General features: G+C 43.4%; 1 protein-coding gene across 1 annotated transcript in view; it reads left to right on the top strand.

Moving 5' to 3' along the window:
• Positions 1-7,090, top strand: part of HPSE2 (heparanase 2 (inactive)) — a 714,911-nt gene extending 707,821 nt beyond the window's left edge. Inside the window, exon 12 of the mRNA XM_055424904.2 lies at positions 2,895-7,090. Within this exon, the coding sequence (XP_055280879.1) occupies positions 2,895-3,060 (166 nt within the window). The 3' untranslated portion in view covers positions 3,061-7,090. The remainder of the gene's footprint in view (positions 1-2,894) is intronic.
• Positions 7,091-18,839: the final 11,749 nt, after the last annotated feature.

The following is an 18,839-nucleotide window of genomic DNA, read 5'->3' as shown; positions in this document are numbered from 1 at the left end:
TGCAGGCGAGGCCAGGGGCCGGAGACAGGTCACAGGAACGTTCTGAACTAAATAATAGCAATGAAGAAAGAGAAAGAAGCAGATTTGAAAACTATTAAAAGGTAGAATTGGTTGGATTTAGCAACTTCCCAGGTGGCTCAGTGGTGGTGAATCCTCCTGCAATCCTAGAGACACAGGTGACACGGGTTTGATCCCTGAGTCAGGAAGATCCACTGGAGGAGGAAATGGCAACCGACTCCAGTGTTCTTGCCTGGAAAATTCCATGGACAGAGGAGCCTGGTGGGTTATAGTTCATAAGGTTGCAAAGAGTTGAATACAGCTTAGCAACTGAGCATGCAGGCAGCAACTCCAGGCCTGGGACCTGGAGGAGAAGACCCAGGTGACTCCCAGCTTTCTGGCTTAGGCAATCCGATAGATGGTAGGACCAGCCCAGAGAGTAAAAAGTCAGAGATTTGAGGAGATCTTGATTTTGGACACAATGACTTTTGAAGTTCCTTTGGGACAGTTAAGCAGAGGTATGTAAATCAGAAGAAAGATGCAGGCTTCAGATACAGATTTGGGTAGCATCCGCAGGCAGATAGTAATTCACGTCCTGTGTGTGGGTAACAGCATCCAGTAGGAGTATGTAGTGTGGAAAGCAGAGAGGTCCAAGGACCAAGCACCAGGAACCCCAGCATCTGAGAGGAAGGTGTAAGGGAAGAGTCCCCCTGAAAAGGAAATGACATGCAAAAATGAAGGAGAAAAACAGGAAGAGGGAGACACGCAGACAGACAGGCGGCTACCGTGAGAGCCAAGGGAAGAGAGTTTTAGGAGAGGACCCGTGAAACACCCCGTACAAGGACCAAAAATTTCACCTACCCGGCACGACAATGAAAAGAATAACAACAGAAAACACTGTCTCCCACTTAATGGCTCACTGTGCTTTCAAAGCACTTTGACATTTACATTTCATTTCAATTCGTTCTACGGCCCATAGAGCCTGTCTTCTCACAGATGCAAAACCGCAGGAAGTGTGATGAAGAGCTTTGCCATCGCCATCTCGGAAGTTAGTGGCCAGCTCCTGGAGTTAGAGGTCAGTGCAGAATCTTGGTCATGCTCACACCTGAGTCAGCTTTCTAACCAACCATTATCCCTGGTGGCTCAGACAGTAAAGAATATGCTGTCTTCACCAGAGAGGGTTATAAAAAGTTCTTGCATGCTGATGAGGTCACACTGCCCTTTAGATCTCGACTCTTATACCCCTGCATCTTCCAGAGGCAGGCCTGGCTCTCCATGCAGGAGACCCCTGTTTGTTCATTTCTCAGTCATACCACCAAGAGAGGGGGGCTGCCCCTGGCCCTTCAGATCTGGACCAGGCCGGAACTGGTCCATGTCGGGCTGGGCCTGGAGCTGCCACTCTGCCCAGCTCCCCCGGGAGCAATTTATATCTCACTTACCTCAAGGAGTTCACGGCTCTACTGAGCAGGGTGTCTGATCATGAATCTCTAAACCCACCTGTCATTCAGAGCACAGATGGAAAGCTAAACCAAGACCTCTTATCAGTTTCTAACAGTTATATTCTCTTCCCAGCTCAGATGTCACACTGGAGGCCGGGCGAGGCCCAAAGACAGTCGACACTGTCATGCTGATTTTCCAAAGGTCACTTGCAGCCTTATTTACAGCTAGTGGCCCGGTTCTGGCCTTTTCTACTTACCCAAAGAGCTGAGCTTCAGTCTGGGTGCGTGGCTTCCCAAGTCACATCACAAACAGCTGGGAGCTTGTCTGGATTCTGTACCACAGACCCCAGATGGGTGATGAGCCATTTCCCTTTGCTCTCTAAGTCCTTCTCAGGGCTGAAGATGGCTAATACACAGGAGGGATAAAAGCAAACAGGATAGGTGAACTGGGGTCACAGGTGCCTGCTTTATCACTTACTTCGTGGTGTCCCGAAAATGAAAACATCCTTTAAATATTAGACATGGAAACTCATGCTCAGATTAGAGGAAGGTAGGTGGTTATATAGTCGCTGCCTCCTTTAGAACTGCCGGAGACAAGTGACACAATGTCAGTTCTCTCATCTCTCAAACTAATGAAGATGCAGTTAAATAGGAACTTCTGAAGTCATCTTCAGCCTGTATGTTATTCCGCTCTTCAGGTAGAAGAGTCCAGTTCAGTTCAGCTCAGTCGCTTAGTTGTGTCTAACTCTTTGTGACCCCATGGACTGCATGCAGCACTCCAGGCTTCCCTGTCCATCACCAACTCCCGGAGTTTACTCAAACTCATGTCCATTGAGTTGGCGATGCCATCCAACCATCTCATCCTCTGTCATCCCCTTCTCCTCCCACATTCAATTTTTGCCAGCATCAGGGTTGTTTCAAATGAATCAGCTCTTTGCATCAGGTGGCCAAATTATTGGAGTTTCAGCTTCAGCATCAGTCCTTTCAATGAATATTCAGGACTGATTTCTTTTGGGATAGACTGTTTGGATCTCCTTGCAGTCCAAGGGACTCTTAGGAGTCTTCTTCAACACCACCAACTGGACTACTATTATAGGCATCAGACACTTCCGCTTCTGCCTCAGAGACTTTTTGTCTGAATAAATGATGCGTCTCTGGAACTGGACTACCTGTGTTCAAATCTCCCAGGACGACAAGCTGTAGAGCCTTGGGCAAGTCACTTAACCACACTCGGGAGAATGGGACCGGGGCCATTTCTTCCTCAGAGCATTGCTGGGATGTCCGCGTGCGCTGTTTGAGTGAAGCAGCAGCTGAAAGGCTGGGCAGAGCTGGTGCCAGTGAGTGGTCACTAGTCGGGCACGGTCAGCGGACGGGGGCAAGCTGAGGCTGCCCAGACTCTGCTGCCACGGCTTCCTTTCAAGGCAATAACAAGCCCCATGCTGTTTCTTCTCACTGTAGGTCAGTGCAGCTGAACGGCCAGCCCCTAGTGATGGTGGATGATGGGACCCTCCCAGAACTGAAGCCCCGCCCCCTGCGGGCCGGCCGGACATTGGTCATCCCTCCAGTCACCATGGGCTTTTATGTGGTCAAGAATGTCAACGCTTTGGCCTGCCGCTACCGATAATCCCCTTACACTCACAAGTCACCAGCAGGCCTGCCAGACTACTTTCCACTCTTCTGCCCTAATGGTATCAGTATTTTTTCAGGCATCTTCTGAGCAAGCAACCAGTCTGTGCCAGCCCATCCTGCTGGAATCAACACTGGCATGCCCTCCAAAGAGACAAATACCCTAGCATGAGCTTAGCCTAAGTAGGTCACTCCCACCCCAAGGGAAGAGGTGGACATCACCGGTACCTGTGTTAGCACGAAGGCATGTGTGTAAAGCTGTCTGCAGCCTTGTACACGCACCATGAGAACAAGCTGACAGTGCATGCCCAGGACAGATACAACAACTCCCCACAATCCTGCTCACATAGCAGTGTAACTACAGACATTGGCCTGTGGCTGCTGCCCTTGGCACAAGATGAGGAAGGAAAAAACCCTGTGGACCTTCGAGAGCCCAGTCCCGCCTAACTCCTTTCCTTTGTCTGTTCCCTGCTGTTGCCTTGGGTTTCATATCACCTCTCCTCCCGTAGGGGAGCAAGTGGGTGAGTCAGTGCTGGCCTGCTGGGTGAGCTGTTTATGTAATTTCCTGGCTGATGTATGAGTGTGTGCATCTGGGTTTCTGACAGTGGCATCAATCACTAGCTATTCCTCTGGGAAGCGGGTGCTTCTAAAGTAAAATTGCAATCATACTCCAGATTTTGTAAGAAGGTTCTATTCCTTTGTGAATCCAGATCCCCCAGGGTGGGGACGGGAGTCAGGTAACAGTATTCACTGAGTGGAGAGCAATGTATTAGGCACCACAGAAAGCAATCATCATCTGTCATGTGGCTGCGAGGGAGAGTTTTAGAAAGAGAAAGCACACCCAACCACCAAACACAGACACAAACACACACACACACATCCCCCAACTGAACAAAGAAAATAGTTAGACCTATCTCAACTTTGAGAGAATATTAAGGGCTTGATAGGGTAAGCCCTTAATGGTTTGGTTGACCAAAACCATCTTTTAAAAAGGTACAAATCAAAGGTCATCAGAGCTATAAGATACAACTGAATCTAACAACTTTCTGCTGCTTCCCAAGTAGCTGAGTTTCTCAATGGCTTATATTAGGCAGGAAACTAATGTGCTCATAAAAGATGACCAGGTTCACGCTCTCCCAGACCAGCTTATTTGAGCACAGAAAAACACTTTCAGGTCACCACATTGGGGAAGGGAGATCTGGAGGCTGAGGTCTGGTGGGGAAACTGGAGGAACGGGAGATGGAAGACCCTCTGGGTTGGGCGGTGGGGAGTGGAGTGGTTTAAATTTCACAATGAAGATCTTCTGTATGATTCAAGAAGTCTTTGTGGGTCTTTGCAAACAAGTTACAACTGAAATGACTTTCTTTTCTGTGGATGTGATTTTCTTTTGCAGGATAAATGACACAAAGGATTTTTTTTTTAAGGAGGAGGTATTAGACAATGTCATAGGATTCCAGTAGAGAGAAAGACAATTTCTGCTGATGTGGAAGGATAGAAATTGAGGAAGGGGCAAGGTGGCTGAGGCCAGAGGCCGCAGAGACTGCCTGAGGAAGAGTCAAGGAGCAGGGCCAAGTCTTCGGAGTGAATGATAAGGAAGATTAGACAGCAGAGGAGGGAGCAGACTCAGCATGGAGAGCTGGAAATTGGGAGGGGGAGTGGAGTCAGTTTCAAGAAGCTTGTTATCAGGAAGCAGGAACAGCAGCAGGAGGTGTGACATGGGAAAGGGGCGACCGAGGACAGGCTGGGCCGGGTCGGTGGGGGCTCAGTGCACCCCACCGATGCTTCTGATGTGGTAGCAGGAGAGGCAGGAAAGAAGCAGCCAAGAAAAGTGAAGAAGAAAAAGGAGAAGGAGTAAGAGACAAAGAGGTTGTTTCCCCCAATTTAAAAAACGTGGTGCAAATATCAAAGTCTTTTCTGGAATATATACTGGTACAGGTACAGCTGCAAGCCCTCAGAATAACAGGAGTGACCAGAGGTCCCTGTGGGCCAGCCCTGAGTCAGTTTGCTTTACTAACATAGCAGCCCTTCAGGGAGATACTATTCATACCTCCATTTTCCTGTGAGGCCTGGAGTGGGCCTGTAGCTGCCCAGGGTCACCCAGGGAATGGGTTGCTGAGCTCAGAATAGTCCAGAGCTTGTTCATTTAAGCACCCAGCTCAGTGGCTGCCTGATTCACAGACTTACCTCTTTCCCTTTTCATAGGTTCCACTAAATCAGTACAGCCAGGACCTCTGAAGCTCCACTCAGACACACTTTCTGTAAATAAGTGTTGACTTTTCACTAAGACTCTAAATGTTGCAGGGGATAGGCAGTCTCTGCTTCTTTTGTCTTTATGTATTAAATATTGCTCTAAATTTTGGTTTGGGTTTTTTCTTCTTTTTTAATTAATAAAAAGGGAGGAGGGAATCAACACAGTTTATCTGTGGAGTCCTGCAATTCTAACTGTGCAACTGCCTCCTGGAAGAAGTATTTGCATAGTTCAAAATATACCAAGAAACTCACTATAACATCACATTCCATAGGGATTTTAGTGCAGGGCATCTGTCCTGGCTTTCTCATTTAGGAGTAAGGGGTAATTACTAAATCACTGGGGATCCTCCTAATAAGGGATTTTCCTACTACATTCACCGCATAAGACGGATTGTGGCAGAACTCAGCATCACCCTGCATGTGACAGCTTGCACCCAGCTTGCCAGGCTGGGCCCGAGGACAAAAGAGCTCATCTACCAGCTTCCTCCCATCATTTTTTTCCTCCCCAAACAAGACATGGACAAGATAGTCTTTTAAGACTTAAGAGCCATTTTATTTTAAACCAAAGAATGGGCTTGCACAAATGCTTATTTGAAAGCATAATAATGTATAATGAGAAGTTTGTGCCTTTTGCTGAGATGATTTTCCGCCCTCCTCTCCTGCCTCTAGGAATGATTTTCTTTCTCCTTTCTTATCACAAAGGCTCAGAACAAATTCTCATTGTTCCTTGAAGAGAAAGTCTCAGTTCTTCTAGTGCCCAAAAAAGCTGCAAGTGTGAGATATTAATGTTATCTCCAGCTGGAGACAAGCTGGAGGACACCAGACCTGCGCTCCAGTAAGCCTGTGCCGGGCCCCCCAGAACTGCCATTCCCGAGGCCCACTCACCCTCTGTAGCCCTAGCCCCTCCCCAGTGAAAGCAGTCCCTGGGCAGATGAGCCCCAGCCCTGCACCCTCCAACATGGCAGAGGGTGTCGGCAGGTTCTTCCTGAAAGGCCTCCCCAACTCTGGCTCTCAATAGCAAGGACCCTCAACAGTGGGGAGGACCCCGCAGGCCTGCGAACTGCTGAGTGGCCATGGGGGCTGGGCCAGCCCAGCACCTGCACGTTCACCCTGCTACCTGCACCCAAGGCCCCTGTATGTGGGGTGGATGCATCTGCAGGATTCACTTTGGAGATGCAGTGAGAGCAGCTTCACATCTGAAAACAAAATGGAAAGTGTTTCATCTCTGTCAAAGCCAAGGCGAACCAGGTGGGTCACTCTGACCATAAAAACACTGGGACACAGAAAGACTCTAAAATTCTGAATCATCAATAAAGCAAACAAAAATAATAGAGCTGTGTCTTGGAGAAGGTAAGGGAAGAAGAGGCATAAACACGCCCTTTTCTCCAACCTCAGCACCACTGCCCACTGCTCTTTTCCACTACCTTCTATCCAGCTCCACAGCCTCACCTCTGCCAGCCACTCTATCCCCTATTCAGAGCCCAGGGAAATCCATTGTACTGAAAGGGAATTACGTTTTGATTGCAGAATAGTTCACACGGTCTTAAGAAGTACCAGAATTACAAGTAAGATAGTAAGATGTTAAGGAATACTCAAATAGAGACAGTTATTATAAAGCCCAAGAGTATTAAAATCACTGCCCCTGAGTTCCACTAGCAGTTTCTGTAACTGCCATGCCCACTTCCAGTGGTGGTGACTAGTCAGGGTGTTTGGGAGGACCAGAGTGGCATAACCAGGGCTTGAACCCAGATCAGTCAGAGTCCAAATTCTGCTCTCATTGTACTCCGCTCACTCTTGCTGGACTGGCTGTGGCCACCTCCCTCTCTAAAGGAAGTTTTTTTTCCTCTGCTGCCCACAGCTAGCTCTCTTAAGGTCCTTTGTGTGTCCGCACAGAACACTGGTGGTGCCTTCGCCCAGGAGAGTCGATCTCAGGGCTTGGAGGAACTGACCAGCAGCTCTGCTGAGTGGTAAGTTGAGGTGTGACCAACCTTGGATGTAGAATTTTGAATCCAGGTTCACCTTGGCCCTCCCGATGTGCTCCTCTTCTGTCTTTTCTGGAGAACAATTTAAAGGGCCACTTCTGCCACTACTGAGGTGGGTACCGCAGGTGATGACTTGGTATTCTGAAGTCGTGGAGGTAAGTGGCAGAGCTAGTCAGCACCTACACAGGTACTGCCTCTGAGCCCTGCTCCTCCTTCCCCACCACCCAGGGCTTTGGAAGTTTCTCTTCACCTTCCCAGACTATACAATAAATCCAGTAACTATTGTCCTCGGGGTAGTATTTGCAAATATCACTGTAAAACAAAAAAAGCCAAAATACACCAAACCAGCTGCTTTGGCGTCCACTTTCTTCTACACATGAGAGTAGCCCCAGGAGCCCAGGAAGCACTGGGGAGGAGCTGACCAAGTTCCACAGGGCTGGTTCGAGAGTACATGCCCCTGTCCTGTGCACCCAGCAGAGAAAAGGGCCTTCTGTACAGACCACGTCATGCACGCTAGTTTCTAATTACTATTCATGAAAATATTCTCAGATGCTTTTCTACTTGTAAATGTTATATAGTAAATTATACTTTTAGAAGAAGCAAAAAGAAGTCTTAGTTTTATTCATCCGGAGGTAACAAAATAAGTGCAGGAACACCTCCCAGGGAAATGTTCTCTGTGCAAGGGATTTGAACAGGGGTTCATATTTTCTTCCAGGGAACAGATTACATTAAGGTTGATATGAGCCTAGTGATGGCAGAGAGTTTGATTCCACAAGGTAGTTTATATTTTGAGGTAATGTTTTGTAAGTAATAACACGTGGCTACTCTAACTTTCTGCTCTCAGGGTGTTCTGTGAGGAGGGGGAGGCCACAATGTTCACACTGCACCTTGACCCAAGACTGACTGCTGATGAGCTCAGATATGCTGGGGATCTTTGGTTTCATGACGTGCTACCTTCTTCCTCTCCTTTCGTCCCCATAAGTATTGCTTCAAGCACTCCAAGTGGAAATTCAATTATTCAAATTAGATATCATTGACTATGTTAAAGTAACTGTTAGCTGCAAAGAGGTAAACCCTAACCTGTCAGAGGCCTAACACAATTAAAGTTTATGTCTTGCTAATAGATCACGTGAAGTTCAGTCGGTGGTGATGGATAAAGTGAACAGTGTTTCTCTCCTCTGTAGTCCTTCAGGGATCCAGACTGATGTAGGCTCTCTGTCATCTTCAGCATCTGGCCCCCAAGGTCGCTATGGCATCAGGACGCAGTTGGAAGTCAAGGAAAGAGAGTATGCAGATCATATGAGAGTATTACGGGGGGTCTCACCTGGCATAAATTCCTCATCCTCAGTTCTTTAGGTCATCAGTCAGTCACATAGTCCCATTGAATGGGGCTCTAGAAAATGAAGTCCCTGGCTGGGCAGCCACTTCCCCACAACAATTATGTTTTGTTCCTATAGACGGGTTGAATGTCTATGTCCCTCTAGAATTCACAAGCTGAAATCTAATCCCCAATATGATAGTACTTGGAGGAAGGGCCTCTGGAAAGTGATCAGCTCATAAGGATGGAGCCCTCATGAATAAAAGAGTCCCCAGAGGGCCCCTCTGCCCCTTCCACCACGTGAGGACATATCCAAAGAACACAGCTTATGAACCAGGAAGTAGGCTCTCACCAGACACTGAATCTGCCAGAACCTTGGTCTTGGACTTCCCAGCCCCCAGAACTACGAGGAATAAACTTTTGTTGTTTACAAGCCACCCAGTCTATGGTATTTTTTTGTCATAAGAGCCTGAATGGACTAAAATATTAGTGAAAAAAGAGCACAAAACTTCGATGGACAGCTGGGAGGCCAGAGAACAAATCAATGATATTGGGCCCTTCCAGCTGGTTCGCCATCCACTGAGTGTTACACACTATGTGTGGTGCTACCTCAATTCAAAGGACTTTTTTTTTTAACATACTTCATAATGGTCTCAAGGAGCTTTCTTTTTCATCTCCCCCATTCCTTAAATTCCTCTTCTAGTATTTGGCTTGGAGAAGGAAATGGCAACCCACTCCAGTACTCTTGCCTGGAAAATCCCATGGACAGAGGAGCCTGGTGGGCTGCAGTCCATGGGGTTGCTAAGAGTCGGATACAACTGAGCGACTTCACTTTCACTTTTCACTTTCATGCATTGCAGAAGGAAATGGCAACCCACTCTAGTGTTCTTGCCTAGAGAATCCCAGGGACGGGGGAGCCTGGTGGGCTGCCATCTATGGGGTCACACAGAGTCAGACACAACCGAAGCAACTTAGCAGCAGCAGCAGCAACAGAGGTATTTGGCTGATTTTTAGCAGAAAATACTTTGTGTTGTCCCACTGCCATCCAGTTAGGCGACTGGATACTGTGCCCAGTATCTACTGCTGCTGCTTGCTGCTGCTGCTAAGTCGCATCAGTCGTGTCCGACTCTGTGTGACCCCATAGACGGCATCCCAACGGGCTCCTCTGTCCCTGGGATTCTCCAGGAAAGAACACTGGAGTGGGTAGACATTTCCTTCTCCAATGCATGAAAGTGAAGTCGCTCAGTCGTGTCTGACTCTTAGCAACCCCATGTACTGTAGCCTACCAGGTTCCTCCATCCATGGGCTTCTCCAGGCAAGAGTATTGCCTTCTCCACCAGTATCTACTAGACACATCAAAAATACAATTTAAAGCCTCAAGTAGCAAAGTGGTTAATGGTTCACTGGCGAGTCATAGAGGCATCAGCTGTAGCCAAGATGGGAACCCATACCTGGAGATCCCACTGATTGAATCCATCTGAGGAAAGCAGGAACACGAAGAAGGCTGCTCTGACAGAGACCTTGATTCTAGACCCAGCTCTCTACCAACTGACTATGAGATGTCAGACAAGTGACTCAGCCTCTCTGGACTTAAGTGTCCTTCTCTGTAAAATGAGGACTTTGGATTAAGTGAACTCTAAATGGCAAGCCACTCCAGTACTCTTGCCTAGAAAATCCAATGGATGGAGGAGCCTGGTAGGCTGCAGTCCATGGCGTCGCTAAGGGTCAGACACGACTGAGTGACTTCACTTTCACTTTTCACTTTCACATTGGAGAAGGAAATGGCAACCCACTCCAGTGTTCTTGCCTGGAGAATCCTAGGGACAGGGGAGCCTGGTGGGCTGCCGTCTATGGGGTCACACAGAGTCGGACACGACTGAAGTGACTTAGCAGCAGCAGCAGCAGGGTCACCTGAAACTCCCTGTTTCCAAGCCTATGTCAGATGGTCCCTGTTCCAGCTGCTATTGTCTTCCTGTACAATTTCATACATATTACATATGAGGAGAAAACAGTAAAATATACACTCAATTCATATATTAACTATATCTTTTTGAGAGTTTTCAAAACTAGCCTTAAATTTTTTGACATTATTTCTGCATGTATGCAAAGTGCATGTGAAGTTCAACACAACACATTTTGATGGTGGTTTCTTTTTTTCTGGAGACATTGTCATGATTTTTCTTTGAGTTAATTACATGACTTCTTCCATCCAGTTTCTTCCAAGCAGTGATTTAGTGCAAATTTAATGTAGATGAAGCATGCCCCAAGGTACATTCACCTTACTAGTTTCTAAAAGAAAAAGATTGACCTCACTTTTAGAAATTAGTTAAATCAAACTTTAAGACACATGCATGGAATTACTACAGCAGCACCTGATGTAGTATAGTAGAATATTATCTTGGTGTGAACCTAATGTCCTGGAATTCAACTAATTACAGGTGGTGCAGGCAGGAGGTGGGAAATTGGAGGGACAAAGAAAGGAAAGATTCAGGGGACGCAAAAGAATGAATAATCACAAAAATGCTAAGGGAGATGCAGGAAAGAATGAAGAGCAACATAAAAGGGCAAATATGTGGGGAAATCTAAATATAAAGCAATAGCAATGTCTCATGAGATTTAATATAGAGAATTAAAAATGCATTACAGTAGTGACATACATATTGAAAGCAGGTTAATGCAAAGTATTCTAATATTCTTTCCATTATTGAGGAAGAGGTAAAAGTACCAATTTGTATTAAACTTTGATAAGTCAAGGATGCATATTTTAATCTCCAGGGTAACCACTAAAAGAATATTAAAAGAGGAATTACTTCTAAGTGAATGGTGGGGGAAGTGGAATCATAATTAAAAATACTTGATCTAAAATCAAGAAAGAAGAAAAAGACAATGAAGAACAGGTGGGACTAATAGAAAGCAAACTGTAAAATGATGAATTTAAACGCAAAATTATTTGTAATGTTATTGTCCATAGAACAAATGCTCCAATTAAAAGACAAAAATTTTCAGATGAGATAAGAAGAAACGAAGTTCAACTAAATGATGTTTGAAAAAAAATCTAAAATATAAAAAGGTAAAACAATTAAGGAAAAGCTATATCATGCAACAAAAGGTAATCAGCTACATTGACATGAAACAACAAATGCTTTTGGAAAACAAAAAGCAGTGTTAATAATAGAAAGGGACATTTCATAAAGAAAGAAATTTGATTTAACAGTAAAAATTCTAAATTTGCATGCACCTAATCCCCTGGAGACGGAAATGGCAACCCACTCCAGTATTCTTGCCTGGAAAATCCCTTGGACAGAGGAGGCTGATGGGCTACAGCCCATTAGGGTTGCAAAGAGTCGGACATAATTGAGCAGCTAAGCACCATGAAGTACTCTATGTAAAGTAAAACCTCACAGAAATATTAGGAGAAATAGACAAATCCACAATTATGATAATTTTTTTACATATACATACATACCTCTCAGAAAACACAATGAACAAATTTCACCTAAGTAATACATATAGAACAGTGGAGCTAACAAATGAATACAAAATATTTTTTCAAGAGTACATGGAAACATTTACAAAACTTTAACTACATGTTATCACATAAAGTTTCAAAAAAATTCAGAGAATGTTAACATATAAAGTATTTCTCTGATAACAGTGAATTACAGATGGAAATTTTTTTTAAAAGATAACTGGAATACCTACCTGTGTTTGTGATTTAAGAAACAAATCTATCCATGAATCAAAAAAATCAGAAATCACAATAAAAAGAAAATATTTCAAACTCAGTGGAAAATACTACATATCCGAATTTTGCGAGAAGTTCCAACTTCTAGAAATTAATATTTTATCAGACTGACCCTTTTGCCAACAGCAATTCTAAACTCTTAACAAGACACAAAACCCCAGAAAACCACACACACACACACCACCAGAAAACCACACACACACACACACACACACAGAGCTCTTTGAAGGCAATAGGGAACAGCTGTATGTCTAAAAGCAGGCATAAACTGCAGGAGCCAAGACCCTTGAATGACAGAAATCACACAGGGTAAGAACCACATTCATCTGGCTTTTCCCCTAATGGAATTCCCCCACTTCACAACGAAAAGGGAATTGAGGTTAAGCAGAAAGCAGCTGTGTATTAGACTGTGGAGTAAGAAACTGGTTTTCAGAATGACTGAGCAGCTGAAAATGTAAGAGAGTAGAAAAAGGAGAAACAATGAAAATGAAAGTCCTCAGTCGTGTCTGACTCTCTGTGACCCCATGGACTGTAGGAATTTTCCAGGCCAGAATACTGGAGTGAGTAGCCTTTCCCTTCTCCAGGGGATCTTCCCAAACCAAGGATTAAACCCAGGTCCCACACTTCAGGCAGATTCTTTACCAGCTAAGCCACCAGGGAAACCCAAGAATACTGGAGTGGGTAGCCTAGCCCTTCTCCAGGGGATCTTCCTGACCCAGGAATCGAACCAGGATCTCCTACATTGCAGGTGGATTCTTTACCAGCTGAGCTACCAGGGAAGTCCTGGAGAAGCAATGGGAGAAGACCAAAAAAGCTGGTGCCAAGTGCCCTCAAATATTTGACTAATTTCTGAACTGTGTATGCGCAGAATGAGACTCCAAAACTCTAGCAGAAAAAGAGCCAGAAGACTGAGAGAGCAGCAGAGTGCTCAGTGCTGCTCAGCGCTGGGGAGAGGGCTTGAATTCAAGTCCTACCAAGTTAGAGGAGCTTGGTAAACACTCCAGACTTCCCACTGAAACCCCTAAAAGGCCACACCTTAAGAGCAAGGATCACACCCTCTCAGGATTAAGGAAGAAAACAAACTACGCCATTCTAACAAAGCCTAAGATCATGCCTGTACAATCAGAATGAACTGCCATTGATCCAACTGCCTCGTAGAACAAAACCCAACACTTCAGTGGAAGACAGAATTCAGTCTTTTCAATGCATCCCTTACAATGTCTAGTATAAAATATAAAATTAATAGACACACAAAGAAGCAGGAATGTGTGACTCACGGTCAGTAATAGTGTTGTGTTGAGCTATACTGGAGACTGAGGCAACAGGAAAAATCAAAAATAACGACCATGTTTATGTTTGAAATTTTGATATTTTATTCATCATGCATTTTATATTAATTTTTACTTTTAAAATCATTAATTCACTAGCATGTATCTTGATTACCAATTTTTTGACATCCCTTTAAATTCTGCATTCACGATGAGTCTCACAGTCTCACCTCAGTCCTAGTCCTGAAGCCGACAAAGGAGAGAATATAGAACAATAGATTTTTGAAACAGGCATAAAAAGATGAAAGAAGAAACAAAGAACAGACAGGATGAGTAGAAAACAAATAACAAGATAACAGACTCTGAAACCACTGTTAGTAACCACAGTAAACTGGCTTAACATACAATCTGACAATTTAGTCTGGCAGAGATTGTCAGGCTGGATAAAAAAAATAGATCTAACTATATGCTGGCTACCAAAATACACACTTTGGATATGAAAACAGAAGCATGTTAAATGGAAAACTACATATGTAGGAGAGGTAAAGGGGCTTCCCTGGTGGCTCAGCAGTAAAAAATCTGCCTGCAAAGCAAGAGACCCAGGTTTGATCCCTGGGTCTGGAAGATCCCCTGGAGGAGGGCATGGCAACCCACTCCAGTATTCTTGCCTGGGGACAGAGGAGCCTGGTGGGCTACAGTCCACGGGGTCACAAAGAGTCAGAACTGAAACAACTGAGCAGAACACGGGGAGGTAAAATTTCTCCTCACCCCTCTCCAGATTTCTGGCTGGGACTGACACAAACAGATCGACAGGAGAAAGGCATACAGCTTTCATCTAGTAATGTTTTCACATGCACAAGGAAGCTCCCACAAGGAAAACGAAGACCCAGAGGAGTGGCAGGGTCGACGTGCTTATATACTGGGTTCAACAAATACACACACAAATACAAATACATACAAAGTGTGGCAATTGTGGAAAAGTAACCAAACTATTTGAGGAAACTAAAGAAAGCTAAGAATTTTTTTTTAACAAAGTCTGTTTGTACAGATTTCTCTCAGCCTGGACTCCTCATTTCTGGAGACAAGGATGTTTCTTTTCTCCTGATATGAGGAGGCTGTCTTTCACACAGGAATTTAGTTTCTTGCCCTGCTTTCAGGAAGAAAAGGGAAGTGCATGTGCTGTTTTTTTTTTGAGTGCCTTTAGCTCAAAATAATCAATATGCCAAAGTGACATGTCCTGAACTTCTTCACATGCCACGTTAACACTAATCAGAAGAAAGCTATGATAGCTACACTATTCTCAGACGAAGTAGATTTAGTGCAACAAATACTGCCAGAGATTAAAAGATAATTTCATAATAGCATAGGAGTTAGTACTTTGATAATAATGTACTAACATAATTGTTACAATTATTATAACATAATAATTACAAAGTAAAAGTCGCTCAGTCGTGTCTGACTCTTTGTGACCCCATGGACTGTAGTCCATGGAATTCTCTAGACCAAAATACTGGAGTGGGTAGCCTTTCCCTTGCAGGCATATTCTTTACCAGCTGAGCCACAAGGGAAGCCCAAGAATACTGGAGTGGATAGCCTATCCCTTCTCCAGTGGATCTTCCTGACCCAGGAATTGAACCAGGGTCTCTCTCCTGCATTGCAGGTGGATTCTTTACCAACTAAGCTATCATAATGCTCTCATAAATATAATAATCATGATCACTTATGCATCAAATAACAGAGCTTCAAAATAATATGAAACAAAAGATGACATAAATACAGGGAGAAATAGACAAATCCACAATTATGATTAGAGAGTTCAAAACCACTCACTCAATATTTGATAGAGTAAGATCACAGAACACCATTAAGGATATAGAAAACTGGAATACCACTATCAGTCAACTTAACCAATTTAACATTTATAGATCCCTCAACCCAGCAAAACAAGAAATCATACTCTTTTCAAGTATACATGGAACATTCGCCAAGACAGACCCTACGCTAGCCCATCAATAAACGTCTTGATAAAAGTATTCAAATCAAACAGAGCATATCTGACGAAAGGGAACTAAAATAGAAACCAATAACAGAAAGATACGTGGAAAACCTCCAAATATTTGGAAATTAATAACACCTTTAAATAACTCATGGATGAAAAAATCAAAACAAAAATTAGAAAGCATTTTGAACTAATGAGAAATGAAAAGAAAACATATCAAAAGTTGTGGATGCTGAGAAAGCAGTACATTGGGGGAAATTTATATAAACTCTTTAGTTATAAAAAATAAAACCTCTCAGATCAATGGGTCAGTTTCTACCTTAAGAAACTATTTTTAAAAATAGCAAATTAAATCCAAAGTAAACAGAAGAAAGAGTAAATATCGGCACAGAAATTGGTGAAATAAAAACCAGACAACCAATGAAAGCTGATGAAAAATAGCTGTTTTCTTCGAGAAAAATCAGTAAAATCCTTAGTGTGACCTGAATCCTTCTAAATTTATTGAACAGAATAGAGCCCAGAAATATATCCACACATGTATGGTCATCTGATTTGAGACAAATGTGTCAAAGTTAATTTAGTGATGAAAAGATATTTTTTCAGCAAACGATGCTAGAAAAACTGCACATTTTCAAAAACAAAAAAACCAAACCCTTCCTTTACACCACCTACACAAATCAATTCAAAATGGATCACTGACCTAAATGCAAATCCTAAAACTAAAAAGCTTCTGGAAGAAAACACAGGATAAAATCTCTGTGACCATAGCTTCAGTTCAGTCGCTCAATCATGTCCAATTCTTTGCGACCCCATGGACTGCAGCACGCCAGGCCTCCCTGACCATCACCAACTCCCAGAGTCTACGCAAACTCATGTCCATTGTGTCAGTGATGCCATCCAGCCATCTCATCGTCTGTCGTCCCCTTCCCCTCCTGCCTTCAATCTTGCCCAGCATCAGGGTCTTTTCAAATGAGTCAATTCTTCGCATCAGGTGGCCAAAGTATTGGAGTTTCAGCTTCAATATCAGTCCTTCCAATGAATATCCAGGACTGATTTCCTTTAGGATGGACTAGTTGGATCTCCTTGCAGTCCAAAGGACTCTCAAGAGTCTTCTCCAACACCACAGTTCAAAAGCATCAATTCTTTGGCGCTCAGCTTTCTTTACAGTCCAATTCTCACATCCATACATGACTACTGGAAAAATCATAGCTTTGACCAGATGGACCTTTGTTGGCAAAGTAATGTCTCTGCTTTTTAATAAGCTGTCTAGGTTGGTCATAACTTTTCTTCCAAGGATCTAGCGTCTTTTAATTTCATGGCTGAAGTTCCCCACCTGCAGTGATTTTGGAGCACCCCAAAATAAAATCTGTCACTGTTTCCATTGTTTCCCCATCTATTTGCCATGAAGTGATGGGAAGAGATGCCATGATCTTAAGTTTTCTGAATGTTGAGTTTTAAGCCAACTTTTTCACTCTCCTCTTTCACCTTCATCAACAGGTTCTTCAGTTCTTCTTCACTTTCTGCCATAAAGGTGGCGTCATCGGCATATCTGAGGTTATTGATATTTCTCCCAGCAATCTTTATTCCAGCTTGTGCTTCATCCAGTCCAGCATCTCTCATGATGTATTTTGTATATAAGTTGAATAAGTATGGTGACAATATATAGTCTTGACGTACTCCTTTTCCTATTTGGAACCAGTCTGTTGTTCCATGTCCAGTTCTAACTGTTGCTTCTTAACCTGAATACAGATTTCTCAGGAGGCAGGTCAGGTGGCCTGGTATGCCCATCTCTTTAAGAATTTTCCACAGTTTGTTGTGATCCACACAGTCAAAGGCTTTGGCATAGTCAATAAAGCAGTAGATGCTTTTTTGGACCCTAGCTTTGGTGAAGACTTTTAAAATAGACACAAAAAAGCACAAAGATTTCTGTTCTTCAAAAGTCACCATAAAGAGAACAAAAAGATAAAGTCACAGATTGGCTAAAACAAGTAAATAAATAATGATAATAATGCAAAACAGATACCTGATAGTTTATATCTTAAAGAAATCATAGAAATAATAACAAAAACAATCCAATTTTAAAATGAGCAAATGATTTGAATGCTTCACCAGAGAAGAGATACAGATGGCATATAAGTACATGAAAAGGTCAATGTCATTAGTCCATTTTCCAGAAAAATGGAAATCAAAACCACAATGAGATACCACTGTATACCTACTTGAATGACTAAAGTTAGAAAAGGGCAATATAGAGTGCTAAGGAGGCTACAGAGCAACTAAACTCTTAGTCTTGTTAGAGGGAATGTAAAATGGTTCATGCACTTTTGAAAACAGTTCAGCAGGATAATATAAACATACACTTACTATACAGCCCAGCCTCCCCACTCCTAGGTATTTACCCATGTAAAACAGAAATTTATGTTGACACCAAAACCTGGACAAAATACAAATATTAGTAGATAAACTGAATTACAACAAAATTGAAAATTTTTGTGCCACAAGCGATAACATTAAGAAAGTGAAAAAGACAAACCACATAATGAGAGGACATCCTTGCAAATCTTATATCTAAAAATGGTAATTGAGTGCAGAATATATAAAGGACATAGATAATAAAAGGACAATATCAAAACAGGCAAAGAATCTGCATAAACATTTCTTCAAGAAAATAGCCAAAAATCACATGAAAATATGCTGAAAAAACAGCATTAGTCTCCGCATCAAATCTAAATCACAATGAGCTATCACTTCACACCCACTGAAAAATTAAAGTGACAGTCATTCAGTCCTGTGTCTGACTCTTAGCGACACCATGGACTGTAGACTGCCAGGCTCCATGGAATTCTCCAGGCCAGAATACAGGAGCAGGTAGCTGCTCCCTTCTCCAGAGGATCCAACCCAGGAATCAAACAGGGATCTCCTGTATTGCAGGCGGATTCTTTATCAGCTGAGCTACCAGAGATGGCTAAATTAAAATAGACAATAACAGGTGTTGGTGAAGATGTGGACAAACTAGGATGCTGGTATGTGGCTGGCGGGAATGAAAACTACTAGTAGCAGAAGTAAGTAAACAGTAGCACATTCATTTGATGGAATTCACTCAGCCATCGAAATTCATGCTCAGGAAACGTCTGACAGAGAGAAACCTGAGTGAAAAGAGCAGGATATAGAGGGCGCAGCCAGAATGATCCCAACTGTGGGCTGCAGAAAGAGAT

Source organism: Moschus berezovskii, chromosome 12, assembly GCF_049115385.1.
Source record: "Moschus berezovskii isolate FMDL1 chromosome 12, NW_MosBer_1.0, whole genome shotgun sequence".
Taxonomy (NCBI): domain Eukaryota; kingdom Metazoa; phylum Chordata; class Mammalia; order Artiodactyla; family Moschidae; genus Moschus; species Moschus berezovskii.
This window is presented reverse-complemented; position numbering and strand designations above follow the sequence as displayed.